General features: G+C 39.8%; 1 protein-coding gene across 1 annotated transcript in view; it reads right to left on the bottom strand.

Annotated features, from left to right (window-relative positions):
* The window catches only part of ACTN2 (actinin alpha 2), a 71,748-nt gene extending 56,322 nt beyond the window's left edge, over positions 1 to 15,426 (bottom strand). Inside the window, exon 1 of the mRNA XM_081944207.1 lies at positions 15,038 to 15,426. Coding sequence (XP_081800333.1) covers positions 15,038 to 15,169 — 132 coding nt within the window. The 5' untranslated portion in view covers positions 15,170 to 15,426. The remainder of the gene's footprint in view (positions 1 to 15,037) is intronic.
* Between the last annotated feature and the right edge of the window lie 4,788 nt (positions 15,427 to 20,214).

Here is a 20,214-nt window from a genome sequence, read left to right as displayed (position 1 = left end):
TTTCGGAGTTACAATGCCCCTGAAAAAAGTGACTTATGACCATTTTTCACACTTACGACTATTGCATCAGCTGGGTGGCCACATGATCAAAATTCAGATGCTTGGCAACTGACTCATATTTATGACAGTTGCAGTGACTTGGGGGTCTTGTGATCTCCTTTTGCAACCTTCTAACAAGCAAAATCAATGGGGAAACCAGATTTACTTAACAACCATGTTACTAATTTAACAATAGCAGTGATTCACTTAACCACTGTGGCAAGAAAGGTTGTAAAATGGGGCAAAATTCATGTAAGAAATGTTTTACTTAGTAACAGAAATTTTGGACTCTGTTGTGGTCGTAAATCGAGGGCTTCCTGTACATTTCACACATCAAAGCATCATCGGGATGAAGTTACATATCAATTATCATTCCACTGGGTTGGGGGAAAACAGCAATGCCATAAGAGCCCAATTTCTACATGAAAAGGAGAAAGGTATCTGAAAATAAGAACATCTAAACTAGACTGATAAGAAGAACTATTAATTAATTAGTGTCTTGCAGCCTCTGTAAACAGTCCCTGTAACCATGTGCTAGATTATAATGAAAGCAGCTTTCTCCATCTGCTAGCTTCCAGATGTGCTGAGATTATAAATCCCTTCTGTAAACTACCAGAGCATTATTTTACTTACCTCTGCAAAGATACTTAAGGAGTTCTGTGTTTTGTTTTGTAATCATACTGTATTTTAACTTAGAATTGACATTTAAATATGCAGCTACTTGAATATACAGAAGAATAAGTAACATTATGGCTGTTGCTCCTCTCACCCCACCCCATCCCTAGATCAGTGGCAAAACTATGAAGTTGCTAGTATATTTTATTTATGGCACTGTCCTCACTTCCAATAAATCTGTTTTTTACCCTCATCTTCAGTACAGTGATTTCTGACTCAACTAGCATAGATAAAGTGTTGGATAGTTTACACAATGTTTCACTCCAAGAGCTTTGTAAAGGTTGCTCATTAATGCTCCAATTCTTATCACAACTATCTTGACAGCAAAAATCTGGTGCATTTTTCACACTATGGGGACAAGGCATGGGATACTACTGGCTTGAGACATTTTGTCTGAGAAGTTAACCACTGTGAAAATGGATTTGACTTTATGATACGTCGGAATCAAGTTAAGTCCCAGAATTTTTCTATTCTGTACACAGTAATAAATATAATATTATGCATAGTACAGATTGCATATAATTATGCCTCTAGTATCTTACACAACTCAGAAAACTACTATTACTTTGCCCATAGTACTATGGCAATCACCATAAACCCCTAGAGAAAGAGAAGAAAATTATCTGTGCTACATGTTATCTGTCCAAACTTTTTTATTCTTTGTTTTATCTCTAATTCCTCTTTCACTGTGAATTGTAAATGTAATTACTTAATAGGTTAGAGCAGGGCTGTCAAATTCAAGGCCTGGGGACCACAGGGTACTTAGATTTGGCCGGCGGGACCACCCTGGAAACAGCAAAGGATCTCCCCACACAACCCTCCCAAGCTCCATTTTCACTGGCAGAGGTTTGCTGGAGACCATGGTAGCCGAAAATGGAGCTCGGGAGCCCGTTTTCATTGACAGCACTTGGGCTACCTTAGCCGCCCCCAACAGGAGTGATGTTGAGCTGGCCACACTGACCCTATCCATGCCCCCGGGTCCCACCAAGGTCAAACACAACCCTGATGCGGCCCTCAATGAAATTGAGTTTGACACCCCTGGGTTAGATGGTGGGATATCATTGCCATGGGGGTCATGGAAAAGTCTAAATATGTCACATTTACAGAGCAAATGTATACATACCTACAGAAATAAAACATTTTGAATTCATTTAGAATGGGCAGGGATAAACCTAGTAGGATTCTATTTTTTTAGAAGATATGCCTAGGACTGCATCCTTAATGATATTTTTATACATTATGATCCTTTAAAATTGTTCCTTCCTGGGATACCCATCAAAGCCACATAAGCAGATGCAGTCCCCATTCCATCGTAGGTAGCCTCTCGCTTTGTGTCTTGATTCAGTTTCCATGTGTTGAAAGAACAAGGTGCTGCCTCTGATTAATTTTTCCTATTAATATCATTGAGGTAGAATTCAAAATATACTCATTTCTGAGCAGTCAAGCTACAAGCAACATATATCAGTAATAGCCTACATATCCCTTGGGACTGGAAAAGAGCCTATATTTAATAGACCATTTATTGTTCACCGTTCAACACATTGAGCAAGAGATCAGATAGCAGCTGGGGGAATCTTGAAAAAACATCAATATGTGTCACTGTGTGACAATTAAATGCTTTACAGCTCCAATTTTCCAATTCTAAGGTTTCCCTGTGTTTTTTTTTCTATTAAATAAATAAAAATACATCTGAGCATATTTTAGGAACTGTTAATAATGTATGGTGGTAGTAAGTGACAAAGGCATAGGGAAAAGCTCGAATTTGCTATTTTTGTCTACAACAGGACAGATGGGCAGTTGTTACTTAATTGATCCAGACATCCAGATGTCTTTCCTAGAGGCAATATTTCTGCTCTTGAAGTATTGCAGACTAAACACTTATTTAATTATTTGCTGCTGCTGGGACAATGGGAACTTGAATTAGACTCTCCACAAGGGCCACAATGGTGATAGCGAAAACTTTAGTGGAAAGTATATGGCAGTGTTGGCTAACCTTTTCTGGAGTGAGTGTCCAAAGCAGGAGCATGCACAAATGCGCATGCACCTGAACCCCCAAAATGCTCCTCGCACGCGCCCTGCCCCACGCATGTGCGCCAGAGAAGCGACGACCAGCTGGCTGGCGGGAGGCGCATGCCCATGTGTGGTGGAGCTGAACTAGAGTGACAACTTGTTTGCCCACAGAGAGGGAGAGGCATGCCACAAGTTTGTCATCACAGGTATATCGGTTGGTCAAAGACCTCCTGTGTAGAAATCACATACAAGCCACAATAATATCTCATTTATCATGGTATCATCACACAAATGGATACAAATTATGTCAATGGTATCACACACTGATGCAAATTAATTACATTCTTGGCATTATTTGTTTGATAATGTTTCAACACACAACACCTCACTTGCCTCCTTGCAGACGCTCATGACTTCCTGCCTTAAGCATTCACACTATTTGGTGGATATTAAGACATTTTAAGTGAATGCTTTTAACATCCCTAGCTAGTATCCTTATATTTCTAACCGCCACCAGCTAATATAAAACAATGACGATGATTTTGATGATTGGTTGCATAATCAGCCAGATGTTTAGACTGGATTTCGCATTTTAATCAATCAATCAAATCCTTCCCAAAGACCTAAGATAGGCAGATGCTTTGATGGTGATATAGGTATTGTTGCAGGATGTAAGCTGTTCTAAGTAAAGCTGCCTTTTGCAATTGACTGATGATTTTGTCAGTGCCAATGGTATTCAAGTGGTGCTCCAGTTGTTTTGGGATTGCACCCAAGGTCCCTATTACTATCTTTATTTCTTTAGCCACAGTCATTTTTCTTCTATTTGCAGGACTTTACATTCTGCTTTTCCCCCCTAGTTCTTTTTCTTCTGCTCTGCTGTCTCCAGGTATTGCAATGTTCACTATCCAGAGGAATTTTTTGTCTTTCTTATCAACAGTTGCTAAGCCTGGGGTGTTAGATTGTTATTAGTTAAACTTGCATGCTGCCCAACTCTTCTCAAACATTGTAGTTTCCATATGGGCTGGATTACATCAAGGATTACTTCCTGCTAGCATGAAGAAGAGGGCAAGACTCCATTACATGTTCAGGGATTCAAGCTGAGGAAAAATGCTCTATCATATAGTAAATTAAACCCAAGCACCCACTCAGCATACCCAATGCATAACTCAAAAAGTCTTGTTATAATCTGCCAGGAACTTGTCAAATCTTCTGCTTATCACCTGGTATCAGAGAGAAAGAGAGAGATTTAGCTAAATGCTGTCAGGCTACAATGCAAATCAGGCAACACAGTTCTATTGCAAAGAGATTGTGGCTCATGAATGACAGTGAATATACGTGTGTCCCAGCATAATGTTGCAGGATCCAATCTAGGTCGGTCCAGAGGTTTAGTCTCCCAAGCTTTCAGTCTTGTGCTGGAACCCATCTTCCGGGAAATTCTTTCTAGCAGAGCATGTGCTGTTCTCTCTCTGTGTGTGTGGTATTTATAGTGCCTGTTGTATGTGGCTTTTTGGCTGTTGATTCTCTCTAGTACCATATTAGTCATTTAACAGACAGTTGTCCATAGAGCTAAAATGTCAGGTCGAGAGTACTCCCAAACCAACCAAGAAAAATATTACAAAGGAATTTAATATATTGAGATATTCAAAGGGCTGCTACTTTCTATTTCCTATTCTAGTTCCATTTTGGAACTGATTAAGTGTAGATACTTTATCAAAACAAAGACAAGGGAGAGGGGAAAAAACTCTTTTTTTTTTTTTTTTACAGATAAGCATCTCAGTTTTATAGGAGTAACAAATGACATTTGTAAACCCCCCTGTAATGTTCTGGCTATGCTGATTTTACATAGGTCACTGTGTCATGATTTTTTAAGATGGCTACAAAAGCTACTTAATTTACTTTTACTTACGCATCAATTTGGTTCAGGGAAATGCAGAATCCTTTTCTCTTACTGGTGCATCTACCCATGCTTTTCCCAATACATGTATCACATTTCACTTATATTCCAGTTTATAAGAAAATTGGGCATTTGGTCAGATGCTTTTTCTCTCTAGAGTAATTAGTCAGTATTTCCTTAGGTAGAACTCTACAGTTGCCAAGTATGACCACAGGTGGCAGACAGCGAAGAATCTCCAGGAGAGAGTATTGGCTGCAATATTAAGGAGAGTCCCCTTTGAGAGAGAAAACTTCTTGTAGAATTTTTCACATAGGAAACGGCACACTTTCATACCCATTGCTATTCCAGAATTTTTGCTTCTCTTCCCTCCAGAATCTAAATAATTTCCACCACCCAACAGAACAAGCTGCAACTGAATGACAGAGAAGAGAACACTGTTGTTTACTGCAGTGGCAATAGAGAAGCAGGGCTTGCTAAAAGAGAAGAGAATTATACTCTGCTCCTATAACAATCCTAATTAGAAGTACTACTTCTGAACTGCTAGGAGCAGTGAACAAACAACATTCACTGCAAAAATCTTAATATGAAACACTGGAATTCTAGCTAGTCTCAGGAGCATGCTTGTAAACTATTAATAGAATATCCTGTACGTTCCTAGCATTCTGAAGCCAGCACAACTGGAATTCTGTAAAGAAGAATCAGGTTTATGCAGCTGCTACTGAAGGGAAGCTAAGCATAAAAGCTGACTATATCTAGAAAATTATCTTGCTTAGCCCCAGGAAATTTAGCTAGACAGATTTCTTCGGAAGAATATACAAATACCTGAGTGTTCATGCCAGACCTAACGTAGTTGTCACCTTTATTTCTTCTTTTCATTAAAGTAAACATACCCAATTCCTGCAACTGTTCTTCAAATGTTTTAGCCTCCAGTCCCCTAAGTAACAAAGCTGATTAGGGGACTGGAGACTAAAATATATGTAGAATGGTTGCAGGAATTGGGTATGTCTACTTTAGTGAAAAGAAAGACTAGAGGTGGCATGATAGCAGTATTCCAATATCTAAGGGGCTGCCACAAAGAAGAGGGAAGCTTCTCCCAAGCATCTGAAGGCAGATTAAGCAGCAATGGGTGGAAAGTAATCAAGGTGAGAACTAAGGAGACATTTCCTGACAGTATGAACAATTAATCAGTGGAATGACTTGTTTGTTTGTTTATTTGGATTTATATGCTGCCCTTCTCCAAAAGGACTCAGGGCAGCGTACAACTTTAAAAAACACACATCCCAAAAGTTTAAAAAAAAATTAAATCCATATCCAAAAAAACAAACCGAATTTAAAAGACAATACATTTAAAATAAGTTAAAATTAACAGGCCAGGCCGGCTTGCTGGAAAAGCCAACTTTTTAGGGTGCGTCAGAAGGACCGGAGGTCAGGGATTATGCGAAGCTCCGGGGGCAGCTCATTCTAGAGGGAAGGTGCTCCCACAGAGAAGGCTCTCCTCCTGGGGGTCACCAGCGGACACTGTCTGGCCGGCGGCACCCTGAGGAGGCCAACTCTGTGGGATCGTACTGGACGGTGGGAGGCTACTGGTGGCAGTAGGTGGTCTCGCAGGACTTGCCTTCAGAAGTTGTGGGTACTCCAACAATGGAGGTTTTTAAGAAGGGATTGAACAACCATGTCTCGCAAATGGTATAGGGTTTCCTGCCTGAGCAGGGGGCTGGACTAGAAGATCTCCAAAGTCCCGTCCATCTGTTATTCTGTTAGATAGTCTAAGACCATAATGGCGAACCTATGGCATTCGTGCCAGAGGTAGCACGCAGAGCACTCTCTGTGGGCATGTGCACTGCCATCGCCAGCTGCTCTTCTGGTTTCTGACACGCTGGCCAACTGGTCTTCGCCGGTGCTGGAGCACCAGAAACAGCCAAAAAAAAAAAAAAAAAAAAGCCAAAAAATGGCCTGAAAAACAGCCTGAAAATGGCCACAAACCATTTTTCAGGCTATTTTTCGGGCCAAAAAAATGGTATGCACACACTGGCCAGCTGGTTTTCGGTACTCCAGCACATGCACATGTGTTCTGTTTTGGGCACTTGGTGCTGAAAAGGTTTGCCATCACTGGTCTAAGGCATAATAGCAGAGACCATCCTCATGAGCGTAAAAGGGGGGGTGGAATTAAAGCTGGCCACCTATAAAGCCCTTCATGGCGTAGACCCTGGTTATTTGTAGGACTTCCTATCTTGGCTAGTTTCTGCCCATCCAGTAAGATCAGGCAGAGTTAGATAAAAAAGGGGTCAACCTTATTTGTCTCAGCATCTGCCCTATGGAACAGTATCCCACCAGAGACCTATATAACTCTCATCTCGATGATATTCCAAAGACCTTTGAAAACCTCGCTGTTTTCCTAGGCCTAGATGTGGAATCTCTTTTGATTATTTTGGGGTATGTTACTTATGGCTATTGTTTTATTTTATTTTATTTTTAATATACATGTTTTTTGTCTCTTCTTTTTACTTTCTTTAAGCCTCTAATTTTAAGTACATAAATAAATGGAACTGTTGAAGTGTACATGGCAGCAATGACTGAAATGTATATACATAGCTTCTGCCGCTACAGTAGAACTACGCATTTTCCTTATATGGCATTTAGAAGCCTACACAGAATAACAAAGAAAAAGAATCTTTAGAACTGAAGGTTGACAGCATTAATACAGTAGAGCTTCACATAATAGCCCTTGTAAGAACCTTTAGCAAAATTATATTTGGAGCTGTGTTCCCTAATGCATTTCCCTTGAGACCCAGCACCTGAATAACACTTTTAATTAACCTAGACTACTTCATGATGCCCCAGCTACCAGCATATTTCTCTTGATATGCAGCATGACCTCTGCTTCTGTTCTTTTCATGCACACATATCGTTACAGTATAAAGTTTTGGAGAAGCAATTTCACAGTTATTAATGCCACTGAAAAGGGACATGGATTTCTCATTTTCCTCCTTTATGTTATATATTCTGCAACGATAACAGCAAACCTTAGCACTGCATCCAATTATTAAAACATTACTTTCTATCTCAACTGAATTTTGGACAGCTGGTTAAGCTAGGCCAAGCAGTTGAAGAGGCTGTACATTACCTAAGTCCTACTGTATTTCAAAGTAATTTTCCTAGCAATTTCATCTGCAAAATGATTGTTCACTGCCAGTCACTGCCTGTGAAGCAGAATAAGGAGCATTTTTTGAGATAAGGTTTGTCTACCAGAAGGTCAAATTTTCATGGGGCTGTAACTATGCAGCCCACATCTTTTAGATGTATATAATACATGCAACATTCTAAAACAGGGGTGTCCAAACTTGGGAACTTTAAGTGGTGGACTTCAACTCCCAGAATTCCCCATGCTGGGGAATTCTGGGAGTTGAAGTCCACCAGTCTTAAAATTCCCAAGTTTGGACACCCCTGTTCTAAAGCCTTAACCCTAACCCCCATTTTAGTTTATTTATTCAATGACTGATACAGTCTGGACCAAATGTCTAAGAGAAGTACCAAATCCAGACCCAAAATGAGAACCAAGATTTACAAAAACAGACGAACCGAAGTAATCAAATCTGTCACACTGGTGGAGCTGAAGCCAAAAACTATAGGGAACAACAACCAGCCTGTACAGAACAAATGAAGTTATCTACAAATTCATTAGATATTTTTCTCAGAAAAGAATCAATCTCTTCTGGCAGTTGGTGACAGTAAATGCCAACTGTCATCACTTCCATCTGGCCTTCCCTGTGTGTTTAACAGGTCAGTAAACCTCATCCTGATGAACAAATATTTTTATATTCATTTACCCACCCTGTGTGGGCTGGGTAATTAATCCTTTCCTCAACATTAGTGTGGTGCCCAACATCTCTGCCTCCAGCACGAATGCTTTCTTCGGTAGAAGAAACAGGCACTGTGCCAAGCCTACCTAGTCACATCCAGACTAGGATAAGCAAGGATTTTTGAAGGAAGCTATTCTGCCTACAATCAGGACCCAATCAAGTTGCCATGCCCTAGGTGAAGGATTAGCCCTCACAAAAATCTTCGTAAATGGAGGCAGCCTCCTTTTTGCATCCTGCACTAAAGCAAAATCATGCTACAACAATATCATTCTGGGTCTTACCTGCCTATGGAGTCTCCAATATGCCTTATAGTTTTGAAATATGAATTTGACAGCATATGCAGATTTATATTTGATTTCCCTTTAGAGGTCCCAATGTGGAGCAACAGAAAGTATCTACTAGAGGTTGAGATTTAAGTAAATGTGTTTTCTTGAAATATTTTTATACTATTGTAACAAAGCTCACTGCATTGTTCCATACATAAGATGCCTCTTACATTCATTGCATCAATGGGTACAATTAATGTTGTATTTGATCTTTAGTCTGTGGCAGCATTCTGCATGTCCCTTTTCTCTTCTTGCCATTGTGGGCTATTTTTGTAGCAAGCTTTGGGGGATTTTAAATAGAGATGCCCAAATTGAAAGGCAGATTACACTGTGCTGAAGATGAAGGTACACTTTTTTTGCGAGGACATAGCAGTTTAGCTCTGTTAACTGTCCAGCTCTAAAAATGTCATCTCAGCAGTTAGTTCTGTTCATGCTCCCAAATAAATAAGCATGGGATTGCAACTTATACTAGGTTAATTTATGTCATCTAGAATTCCTTGTCATTCCAGAGATGGTATTCAGCCGGTTCGGTCCGGTTCACCCAAACTGGTAGCAGAAATCACAGGTGGGCCTGCCCACCCGCCCCAGCTCTATGCCATCCTATTTGGACACATTTTTTAGGCCAGGCGCATGCGAGGAAGGCGCTCACGCACCCGTTTCATGTGCGCATGTGCGTAAATTGGGCGAGGGAGTGTGAAGTGAACCGGTGGTAATGAAATGTGAAACCTATCACTGTGTCTTTCCTTGTAAATTCCATTATTGACTGACTGACTTTTCAAGTTCTATCAGTCATTCTAGCAAAACATTTCCAAGGAAAACCAAGAGCCCCAGTGGAGTACCCAAATGAACCTGTAACCTTCCCAAGTCTATCTAAGAATGTCATCACATACAGACAATGTCCACCATTTTTATTTTAATTCTGTCCCATGGTGCAGCTTCCTAACACCTCTTCATAACACATAGACCTGCATAGATATATTTTGCTGGTGCTTGTTTTACATGATGTCCAGAGTGCATGCTGTCACAAAGGAAGACCACATTTTTCAATGGTAATTAGACTAGAGCCTGCCTGTGTGGGGCCCTTCTGGATCCTCTGTTTGTCCTATAGTTATTCTCCCCATAAAAGAGATTTCAAGGGGTTCACTGAGTCAACAAGAAAAAGAATGGTTGTGTTGATGATTGCAGACTTAAAGCACTGCTTCAATTGGCTTAAACATACTTAGTTTTAAACTTAACATTCGTTTTCAATCACCATGCTCATTTTAAAAAATCAGATCTGATCCTATTTGCAGCTCTTCATAACTCATCTTCTTGCACTGAATAAAATGATAGTTCCCCAGAATTGTCCTCCTGTTTAAGATTAAGTACATGATATATAGACGAATAGAGTTCTGTTATATAACACCCACATTTATGGAAATCTATGGAACAAAGGATTCCGCACCAAGGAGTTTGAATGATTGCAGGAACCCTGTGCTACAATATGAGCTGGAGTTATAATTAGGTGTCATGGCCATTGTAATCCTAAGGACGTCATCATGTCTTACCAACAACTGTTGACAGTTCTCATACCAGGCATATCCTGAAATGGCAAGTCTGCCGAGGGCAGCCCACAATAGAAACAATGGCATTTATTTTTGTCCTGTTCCAAGATTGTCTCATAGTACATGTATGCTAGCCAACTGCTGGGCTTGTTTGGCTGTTCAATATTAGATTACTGGTTTGAACAAAGCTCAGCAACCATGCAAATCATTGTATATATGGACTTCAGGAATGTACTTTGGGGAGCTTATTTTTAACATCATGGAGAAAAAAGCCTGCCACCCTCAGAATTTGCAAATCCACCAGTCCTACTGGGAGAGTATGTTGCTTCCTGAAATCCAAATAACAGACTTTTCTCATGCCAAGAAAAGAGATTGCCTTCCCTCAGGTGTTATTTATAGATATACCCATCCAGTTAACCTTTTCCCTTTCTTAAAGACTGAGGACAATGTAAAGCTATGAAGGTTGCAGTCCACCAGCCACTCAAATCAAGTGAATTTGTTGAAGGAATGGTCTGGAAAATTCTCTGGAAAACGAAGCTTATGGCTAATGGAGAAGAACTGGGTGAAGTTGAAATTAAACGAGGCATTTTCCAGGGTGATTCCCTTTCACCCCTACTTTTTATACTCTCAATGCTACCACTGACAACCATTTTGAAGAAGGTGAATTATGGATATGAACTTGTAAAGAAAGGACTGAAAATTTCACACTTGGTGTACATGGATGATTTGAAGCTGTTTGGTAAAACAAAAGCTGAACTGAATTTATTAATTGAAAGCACAAAAGAATTTAGCCAAGACATTGGTATGCAGTTTGGAATTGACAAATGTGCAACAATGGCAACCAAGGCAGGCAAGGTCCTAGAAGATGATGGAATACAACTTGAGAATGAAGAAATGATAAAGGCAGTAAAACCAGAAGAAGGCTACAAGTACTTGGGGATTTTAGAGGCCTCTGACTTAATGCATAATAAAGTCAAGGAATTAACCTCAGCCAAGTACTTTAGACGAATTCGCAAGATATTAAAGTCCAAACTGAGTGGAGGAAACATCATAAAAGCCATAAATACCTGGGATATACCTGTAATTCGATACTCTGCAGGAATAATTGACTGGACCCAGATGGAGTTGGACAATTTGGACAGAAAAACAAGGAAGCTTATGACAGTGAATCATGCTTTGCACCCTAAAAGTGATGTTGACCGATTGTATCTACCAAGAGCAGAGGGTGGTCGATGATTCCTACAAGTAAAGCAGACTGTGGAAGAAGAAAGACACAGCTTGAATGATTACATCCAGAAAAATGAAGAAGCAATGATTAAAGAAGTAAATAAAGGAGGCCTTTTGAAGACAACTAAGTTAAAAGCTGAATATAAGAAAGAAGTAATTGAGAAGTGAGCTGAAAATTGGAAAAGCAAAGCTATGCATGGCCAATACTTGAAAAGTATTGAAGGCAAAGCTGGCCAAAAACTAACTTGGAACTGGTTAAGATCAGGAGTACTGAAAAAAGAAACAGAAGGCTTTATTTTGGCAGCTCAAGAACATGCTTTAGCCACAAACTGCATGAAGGCAAAAATTCAACATGTTACCACCAACAGCAAATGTTGCCTCTGTAATGAGAAAGATGAGACAGTCGACCACTTGATCAGCAGGTGCAGCAAAATTTCACAAACTGACTACCTACAATGCCATGACCGCGTTGCTAAGATTATTCACTGGAAATTGTGCTAAAAGTTTGGATTTGAGTACAGCAAAAACCACTGGGACCATCAGGTTGAGAAGGTCTTAGAGAATGAGGAAGGCAAAATCTTGTGGCACTTCAGAATCCAGACTGACAGGCACTTGGCCTACAACACACCTGACAACAATAATTGAAAAGAAAAAAGTATGGTTCATTAACATTGCAATACCTGGTGATGCATGAATTGAAGATAAACAGCAAGAAAAAAAATCACAAAATACCGGGACTTGCAAATTGAGGTTGAACGACTGTGGAAAAAGAAATCATGTGTTATCCCCAATTGTAATTGGAGCCCTTGGAGCAATATCTAAAGGGCTACTTCGCTATTTGAAAATTCTAAATTTACCTGACTTGAACATTCTGACTCTACAAAAAAACACCCTACTTGGAACAACTTACATCCTCCGACGTTACCTTAACAGTTCCTAGGTCCTTGGTTAGGACTCGAGCTGTTAGGCTACCAACCAGCCCCAAAGGCTGTGAATCTCACCAAAGATTAACCACATAATAAAAATAGTAATAATGTAAATTGGATATATTCTGTATTGTAACATCTGTTATGCTTTGGTAATTCTTTGGTAGCCTCCGTTAAGATTGTTCCATTTTTGTGAGATTTTTAAGAAAAAAAGTAAAGAATTTCTGAATTCTAAATAAAGCCAGTTATGCCACTAGAAATCAAACCATTCAAAGCCTCAATTGAAAAAAAATCTGCTCTTTTCCACAAAATAAATAATGGCTAAAGAAAATAGCAATAGCAATAGTACTTATATACTGCTTCACAGTGCTTTACAGCCCTCTCTAAGCGGTTTACAGAGTCAGCATATTGCCCCCAATAATCTGGGTCCTCATTTTACTGACCTTGGAAGGATATAAGGCTGAGTCAACATTGAGCCGCTGAGACTCGAAATGCTGTGAAAAAGTTCAGAAAATGGCTACATTTACATACTCCCCCAAAAGTCATGATTTGTTGTCCTTTGAACAAGTTCTCCTGGTCTATCATGCTAAACTGACAAATTCATGTACCAGTCTAATAAGCTTAATAACTTAGCACATTATGGGAATCATGAAAGTCAATACTCATGGGCTTAAAAAGTGACTTAATGCAGTGTGTGAATACAGCCTTTTTCATAGCTTTTTTTTGTTAACTTTAATGGACTACTATATTCGGGAAAGTGTATGGAGGATTTCTAACCAAGCACAAAACAGTTTCACAATGGATAACTAGACCTGGAAAAACTGCAGATCAGCCTGCCCTCAGTTATAAAGTTCAAAGGTGACCTTGGCTCAGACACTCAGACTCAGTTTAGCGTCCTTCATAAAGTAAGAATAAAATTGAGTCTATTGTATTGTGTCATCTTGCAAGCTCAACGCCCAAATCATTACCCCAAACAACATCATGCTATGTTTCAAAGACAGTAGCTGCGGATAGTATGATCAGGACTGTAATATATAAACAGCATAACTTTTTCCTTCAGTGTCATGATCCCAATAACACTCTCAACTTTTATTTTCATTAAGTAGAAAGCTCTTCATTATCACTAAGAGGGCAAAAAAGAAAAGGACTGACACCGCTCCCCTTTACATCTTTAACAGGGCTGGGATTGACCTGTGGCTGCAGGGTTTTTTTAAGAAAAGAGAGAATCCTTTTCGGCATTGAATGTACTGTGTAGTTTGACTCCAAGCTATATATTTGATTAAAACTTCCTCTATAAATATGCACCATATTGAGCTTGGAGTACTGGCCAGCCTTCTTAAATCAGAGGACAAAGAAAAAAACATGGTGTGATTAGAAGAGTTGGCATAATTCTATTATTACTAAAATATTTTGATCTACCTGCATTGGACATGCAGTAATATAAAAGACAACATTATTCAAAAGAAGTGCTAAAGTAGCAAAAAAAAATTATATAACTTTTGACCAAGAAAAGATGATGCTTCATTTATTCCTAATCACTGGACCAATTCACAGAACTTTATAAATGTGCTGAATAATCTTAGTTGAAGGACTGAACCTAAACATGGACTAAAATCCCGAACTATTCCTAATGGGACTCTTGCCATGTACACAGTGAGGCATAACGTTAGAAGCCCAAGTTTTGAGCATCAACATAGACTAAAATCCCGAACTATTCCTAATGGGACTCTTGCCATGTACACAGTGAGGCATAAAGTTAGAAGCCCAAGTTTTGAGCATCAACAATAAGGACTTAGTGAGCTTCTGATGAAATTTAGAGAAGCAAAGGCTTTCTTCCACATTTACTCTCATCCCATCAACTGCATTTCAGAAAGTATTTCCAGGATCGTGTTCATAAGGGTCTTCCTTTGTGCCCAAGTACCAACAAAGACCCAGAAACGGTATGCAGGGCCATGTTAGAAGAGACAAGCACGATGTATTAACTACCTGTATGGAGTTGTTTTGCGTTTTACCTTTAACATCCTCAATCTATGAAGAAGCACCTGTGTTTCCTATAAAACCGTACTTGCTTAAAGACAAACAAATGTATGCACACATATAAACAGGTAACCACCAGTAGGATGAAGTGAGTAAGGTAGTAGAGACACACAAATTCTAGTTCACTATTAGTGTGGAAAATTACTGGGTGACTGGGTCATCTGTCTCTACACATAATCTACTTTATTCTATTCTTTGGGGAAATTTGGAGAAGGCATACCATATATTCTGTCTTGGCAGAAATCCAGTCTTAACAAATAAAGAAAGCAACACAATTCAAAATGCACGGTGAGACACTATCAGTGCTTCAAATGATAACACAACACCAAAATCTAACACCATCATCCTATCTTTCACTGCCGCCCCCCCCCCCTCCTCCTCTATTTCTCACCCATCCCCTCCAGGTTTTCAACAAGTGAGTATTCTAGAGAGTGATATGACGATCAGCATAAATTCACATTCAACTGGAGATGGGTTTCTTCCGCTGGGCTTTTCTGACCTTCCTTTGCTGCTTCTCCCATGCTGGATCCAGGAGCAGATCCCTGTCCCATTCGTCCTCTTGGTTCATGTATTCCTCCTCTTCATATTCGTAGCTGTAGTGTAGGTTGGAATTGATCTGAGTGGTCATCATCTTAGAGATCAGGTCCTTTTTCACTGCTGTAGATGGTCACTGTAACTTACGAAGGATCTTCTCAAGATGATTACAACAATGGGGATGGTAATATTTCTTGGCCCAAAGGCGGAAGGTCCCCCCCACTCCCTTTACTTGGCTCTGTACAGGAAGGGAAGATAGAAGAAGAGATAATAAAACGGACAGCGGGAGCTAGCCTTCACTTTCTCACTCAGCTTTCCTGCCCCTGGACTGCTGCTGCTGCTGGCTGTAAGCCGGGCTCTGGCTGAAGGCAGCAGCTGGGCACGGCTTCTGCTTTTTATCCCCTCGCCTTGTCACCTGACCCTGCACTGCCTCGCTTGGGACATATCCATCCCCTTCCCCTCCCTGCCTGGACGTTTTGAAGTTCTCCTTCAGAAGAACTCTGAATTTGCTACCTCATCTGGGAGGAAAGGACATCAGGTTTGCAGAGAGAAGCAGAATAGCCTAGAAGAAAGTTACTCTCAGGAACTCTGACCCCATCCCCCCTTCAAGCTTGTTACAGAACATAGTCCATCAGGTTTACTGAAATATTATCTCCTCCTGCAACTCAAGGGACTAGAAATACATGCATATAAGCATGCATGTAGATGGAAAAGCAATGAAGAATAATACGATTAAAGTAAGTGTAAATAGCCAGATGCACTCTAATAATAAATGACTTTCACCTTTATTTTCCTCCTGAAAAGTATTTCCAGGCAAGCCTCTTTTTCTATCTCAGAAAAATAGATACATAATATTCTAACATAAAGTGTGCCATGTCATTCCAGTTTAGCAAAATTGCATCCATCTTATTTTGTAGAGCAATCTTATTTCTTTTTTCCAATAACACTCCAGTTTTGTGACTTTTGCCAAGAATGGATAACAAAACCATTTTTTACTTCCATTCAATCGTGACCGATTCTCAGAGACTGCCTGGACAAGTCATTTTGGTTTTCTTAGCAAGGATTTTCAGAAGTGGTTGCCATTACTTCTTCCTAGGGCCAAGACAGAGTGACTGGCTCAAGAGAGTGACTTGCAAAGTGTAACCCTTTAGATCATTGTATTGGTTTAATGGAGATTTCATTTCCATTCATTTGTTCGTTCTGGAGACTGCTTGTTGTCTATTCTTGATTTAGTCCATCACTTTGGTCCTCCCAAGCTGCTAAGAACTGTTACTGAAGTTCATGTGAAGAACCATTACAGTTCTCCATCTTTGCTATAAAAGTTTCGATGATCCGATATCATAAATTCCAATGATTTGATTTGGAAAATTATTTTAATCCCACTTTTAACAAAATGGAAAGTCATTGCTTGCATCAACTCCTGGGGAAGTAAAAAGGAACAGTAACATATAGTACATTACATTACCAAAGAGAACAGTAATATAATTCAAGAGAGTAATCATAAATTACCTGAAGACATACATAGGACAAGTAGAGAGAAGTGGGTAATACTCTGCAAAACTGTTCAAAATAGTTACATTTCCATGTTACAAAAATTGAGTTCTTACCCTCTACAAGAATGACGTTAATTTGCCAAGAGAAAACAGTTATTTGCAGATGGTGAGAGATTTTGCGATGCCACACAATTTCTCCCTCTTTTTCCCATTCAAATTCTATAGTTAATTTTGGTTTAAGTTCACCATGCTCAGGAAAACCTGAGGGCTCTTTTTGATATACATTCCTAATTTAATCTAATCAAGTGCTTCAGAAACAGCAAACAGTAAAATTTCCCACTTCTTCCCAGATGTGACAACGGAAGTCTCTTTGCTTTGCTTTCCCCCCCTTAATCCAAATATATGATCCAAACATGTATAATTGCTCTGCCGAGAGGCAAATGCATAAATACATAGCACATTTAAATACATGGAGATAGAAGGTAATAGTTACCACTGCAGTCTTTCTTCCTTAAGCCCCAGTGATGTGCACAGTACCCTCTCCACAGTATCAAACAGACTCAAGTGAAAGAGGAGAACGAGGACAGAAAACCAACAGCACATTTGTTTGCAGTTAATATTCAAAGTCTATCCTTACCTGTGTTAAAAGAAATATCATAACTAGAAGGGGCCCCTAACTATCCTCCATAAATTGTTCTAATTTCTTATCATTTATTCTTGGGGAAGTGCATTATACGACTTAGGTGCTGTGTAAAGAAAATACTTAGATGTGTTCTGATCTCCAACTTTTAATCTTTAGTTTTTCCTTCCTAGTAGATTTCAGCGAAACGTACATCCTGTCCAAAAAAACAAAAACAATGTCACAGAATAACACAAAAAAGAAGATTGTGTAGAGTTTCAAGCAAATAATTCACTAAATTAACAGAAATTATTGAATGGAAATTGAGATTTTTTTTTAAAAAAAAGAGACCTACTAAAAAGAGACTTTGGTTGGGTTATAGTTAATTAGCTAACGTGAAATATGAATTCTCACATAAAAATATTTGGAAATATACAGTATGATTTCTTCTTGAAACTATATGAAAATGAATTATTTCAATGGAATCCGCACATCTATTCCCAAGCACATTACTTGAAACAGTAATTGCATGTTATTTCCATGTAAGCATATTTAAACCTAATTGATTAAAAAAAAATTCACACAGAAAAGGACAGATGAATCATCTTCCTCCCAATGTCTTCACACATGAGAATTTCAGGAACACTACACAGACTTAGGATATAATACACACAGTGACAGGTGGAAAACTACAAATAGTGCTGGCATAGAGCTGGAAAAAATGGTGAGACAGATCCAAGGATTTAAAAATGGTTCAGTAGTGGGAATGCAAAAGGCAGGAGAAAAAGCAGTCAGGATTTTACATGTAGAATAACTTACTACGGTAACAAACTTACACACATGCATACATTTTAAACATCTAAGTTCTGTTTCTATTTCACAGCAGCTTATTATCACTGCCAGCAATGTGAGAAACTGTATTTTTAGTTCCGCTTCAAAGACTTATTCTAAAGGAGATCTATTTTTCTTTTAAACTGCTACCGTAGCTGCTAGTGGCTTTTTTCGTGTGTCATGCTCTTCAACAACTGACAATTGTTATTACAAAAATTGCAGAGCAGGCAGCAGGTTGGACTGACAAGCATAATGGAGCTGCTGATTCCCAGGTCAACTTTATACAACCAGCAATTATCTGGGTCTTCATTGGAAGATCAATAACATGCTACATGAATTATAAGGTAGTTTCAAAGGGGATAATAGTAGTAAGAACAAGGAAGAAATGGCTTAATGTTGCTGATTGTTTTTGTTCATACAGCACTTATGACTGCCAGTTTTTTAAGATTGTAACCTGGAAACAATCCATGCATTACTTATTCAATTGCAAGCCACTACTTTTTTTAAAAAAATTGAGAGGATGGAAATAAATAATAAAATAAAGACTCAGACCACATTCATACACCACATTAATGCTACAATTATACTCCCCTCTTGCTAACGTTCAAACCTGCTTTAAAAAAAAATCTTCCTAGTTTAATCTCTAATGGTCTCTAACTTCAGGTGTCTTTTTGGTCCCCCATATTAATCAGATCCAACTTGCATTCCTTGAGATCAGGTAATACAGCAGTGTAGATGGAGCATGTCCAAAAGTGTCAATATGATGATCCAGAGAGTTCCTGAATTTTACATGCAGCCATCATGTATTTTTTTGACTGCATTCTGGAGGCAAGGTTCAAGGTAAGGGTTGCCAGTATTTTGATATTGAATACAGGTAGTCCTCAACATATGACCACAGTTGAGCCCAAAATTTATGTTGTTGAGTTTTGCCCCATTTTATGACCTTGCTTGCCACATTTGGTTAAGTGAATCACTGCAGCTGTTAAGTTAGTAACCCTGTTGTTAAGTGAATCAGGCTTTCCCATTGACTTTGCTTGTCCGAAGGTCAAAAAAGATGATCATAAGGATCTTGCGACACTACAACCGTCCTAAGTATGAGTCAGTTGCCACCACCTGAATTTTGATCATGTGACTGTGAGGATGCTGCAACGGTTGTAAGTGTAAAAATAAAAAGTCATAACCCTTCCAAGACGGAGTGGCTGTGGTTACCGGCACCCCGGTTCAGCCAGTGGGTTCCATCTCTGGCCATTGGGGGTGAGCAGCTCCCCCCCGTGGACCGGGCGCGCAATTTGGGCATCCTCCTAGACACGCGGCTGTCGCTGGACGACCACGTGACGGCAGTGGCTAGGGGGGCCTTCCACCAGGTTCGCCTGGTACGCCAATTGCGCCCCCTACTGGACCGGGACGCCCTTCGCACAGTCACTCACGCCCTGATGACGTCCCATCTGGATTACTGCAATGCTCTCTACATGGGGCTCCCCTTGAGATGCACCCGAAGGCTGCAGCTGGTCCAGAATGCGGCCGCGCGGGCAATTATGGGGAGTACCAGGTACTCCCATGTAACGCCTCTCCTGCACAAGCTGCACTGGCTACCTGTGGCTTTTCGGGTGCATTTCAAGGTGTTGATTCTCACCTTTAAAGTGCTCTGTGGCTCAGGACCTAGTTATTTGCGGGATCGCATCCTACCCCATACATCCCTGCGACCAATTCGCTCTCACAGAGAGGGACTCCTCCGGGTGCCGTCCGCCAAACAATGCCAGCGGGCGACGCCCAAGAGTAGGGCCTTCTCTGTGATGGGCCCGACCCTCTGGAACGACTTCCCCCCTGACATTAGAATCATTACTGATCTCCGCTCCTTCCGTAAGGAACTCAAGACCCACCTGTTCCAATTAGCTGGCCTGACCCAATCGCAATCATGATCTAATCCCTTGACTTTCCTGGCCGGTTATTTTAAATTTTGGGGTATTTTAATTTGGTTTTAATCATTAATTAATCTTCGCACTATTGTACAGACTTGTGTTTAATTTGTTTTTATGGGGTTTTGTAATTGTTGTATATAATGTTTTTTATAATGTTTTTATTCTGTCTGTATACCGCCCCGAGTTCCCTTGGGGAGAGGGAGCGGTTGACAAATCCAATCAATCAATCAATCAATCAATCAATAATAAATAAATAAATAAATAAATAAATAAGTCACTT

The sequence above is a fragment of the Natrix helvetica genome, assembly GCF_964273705.1.
Source record: "Natrix helvetica genome assembly, chromosome: 2".
In the NCBI taxonomy this organism is placed as follows: Eukaryota; Metazoa; Chordata; class Lepidosauria; order Squamata; family Natricidae; genus Natrix; species Natrix helvetica.
This window is presented reverse-complemented; position numbering and strand designations above follow the sequence as displayed.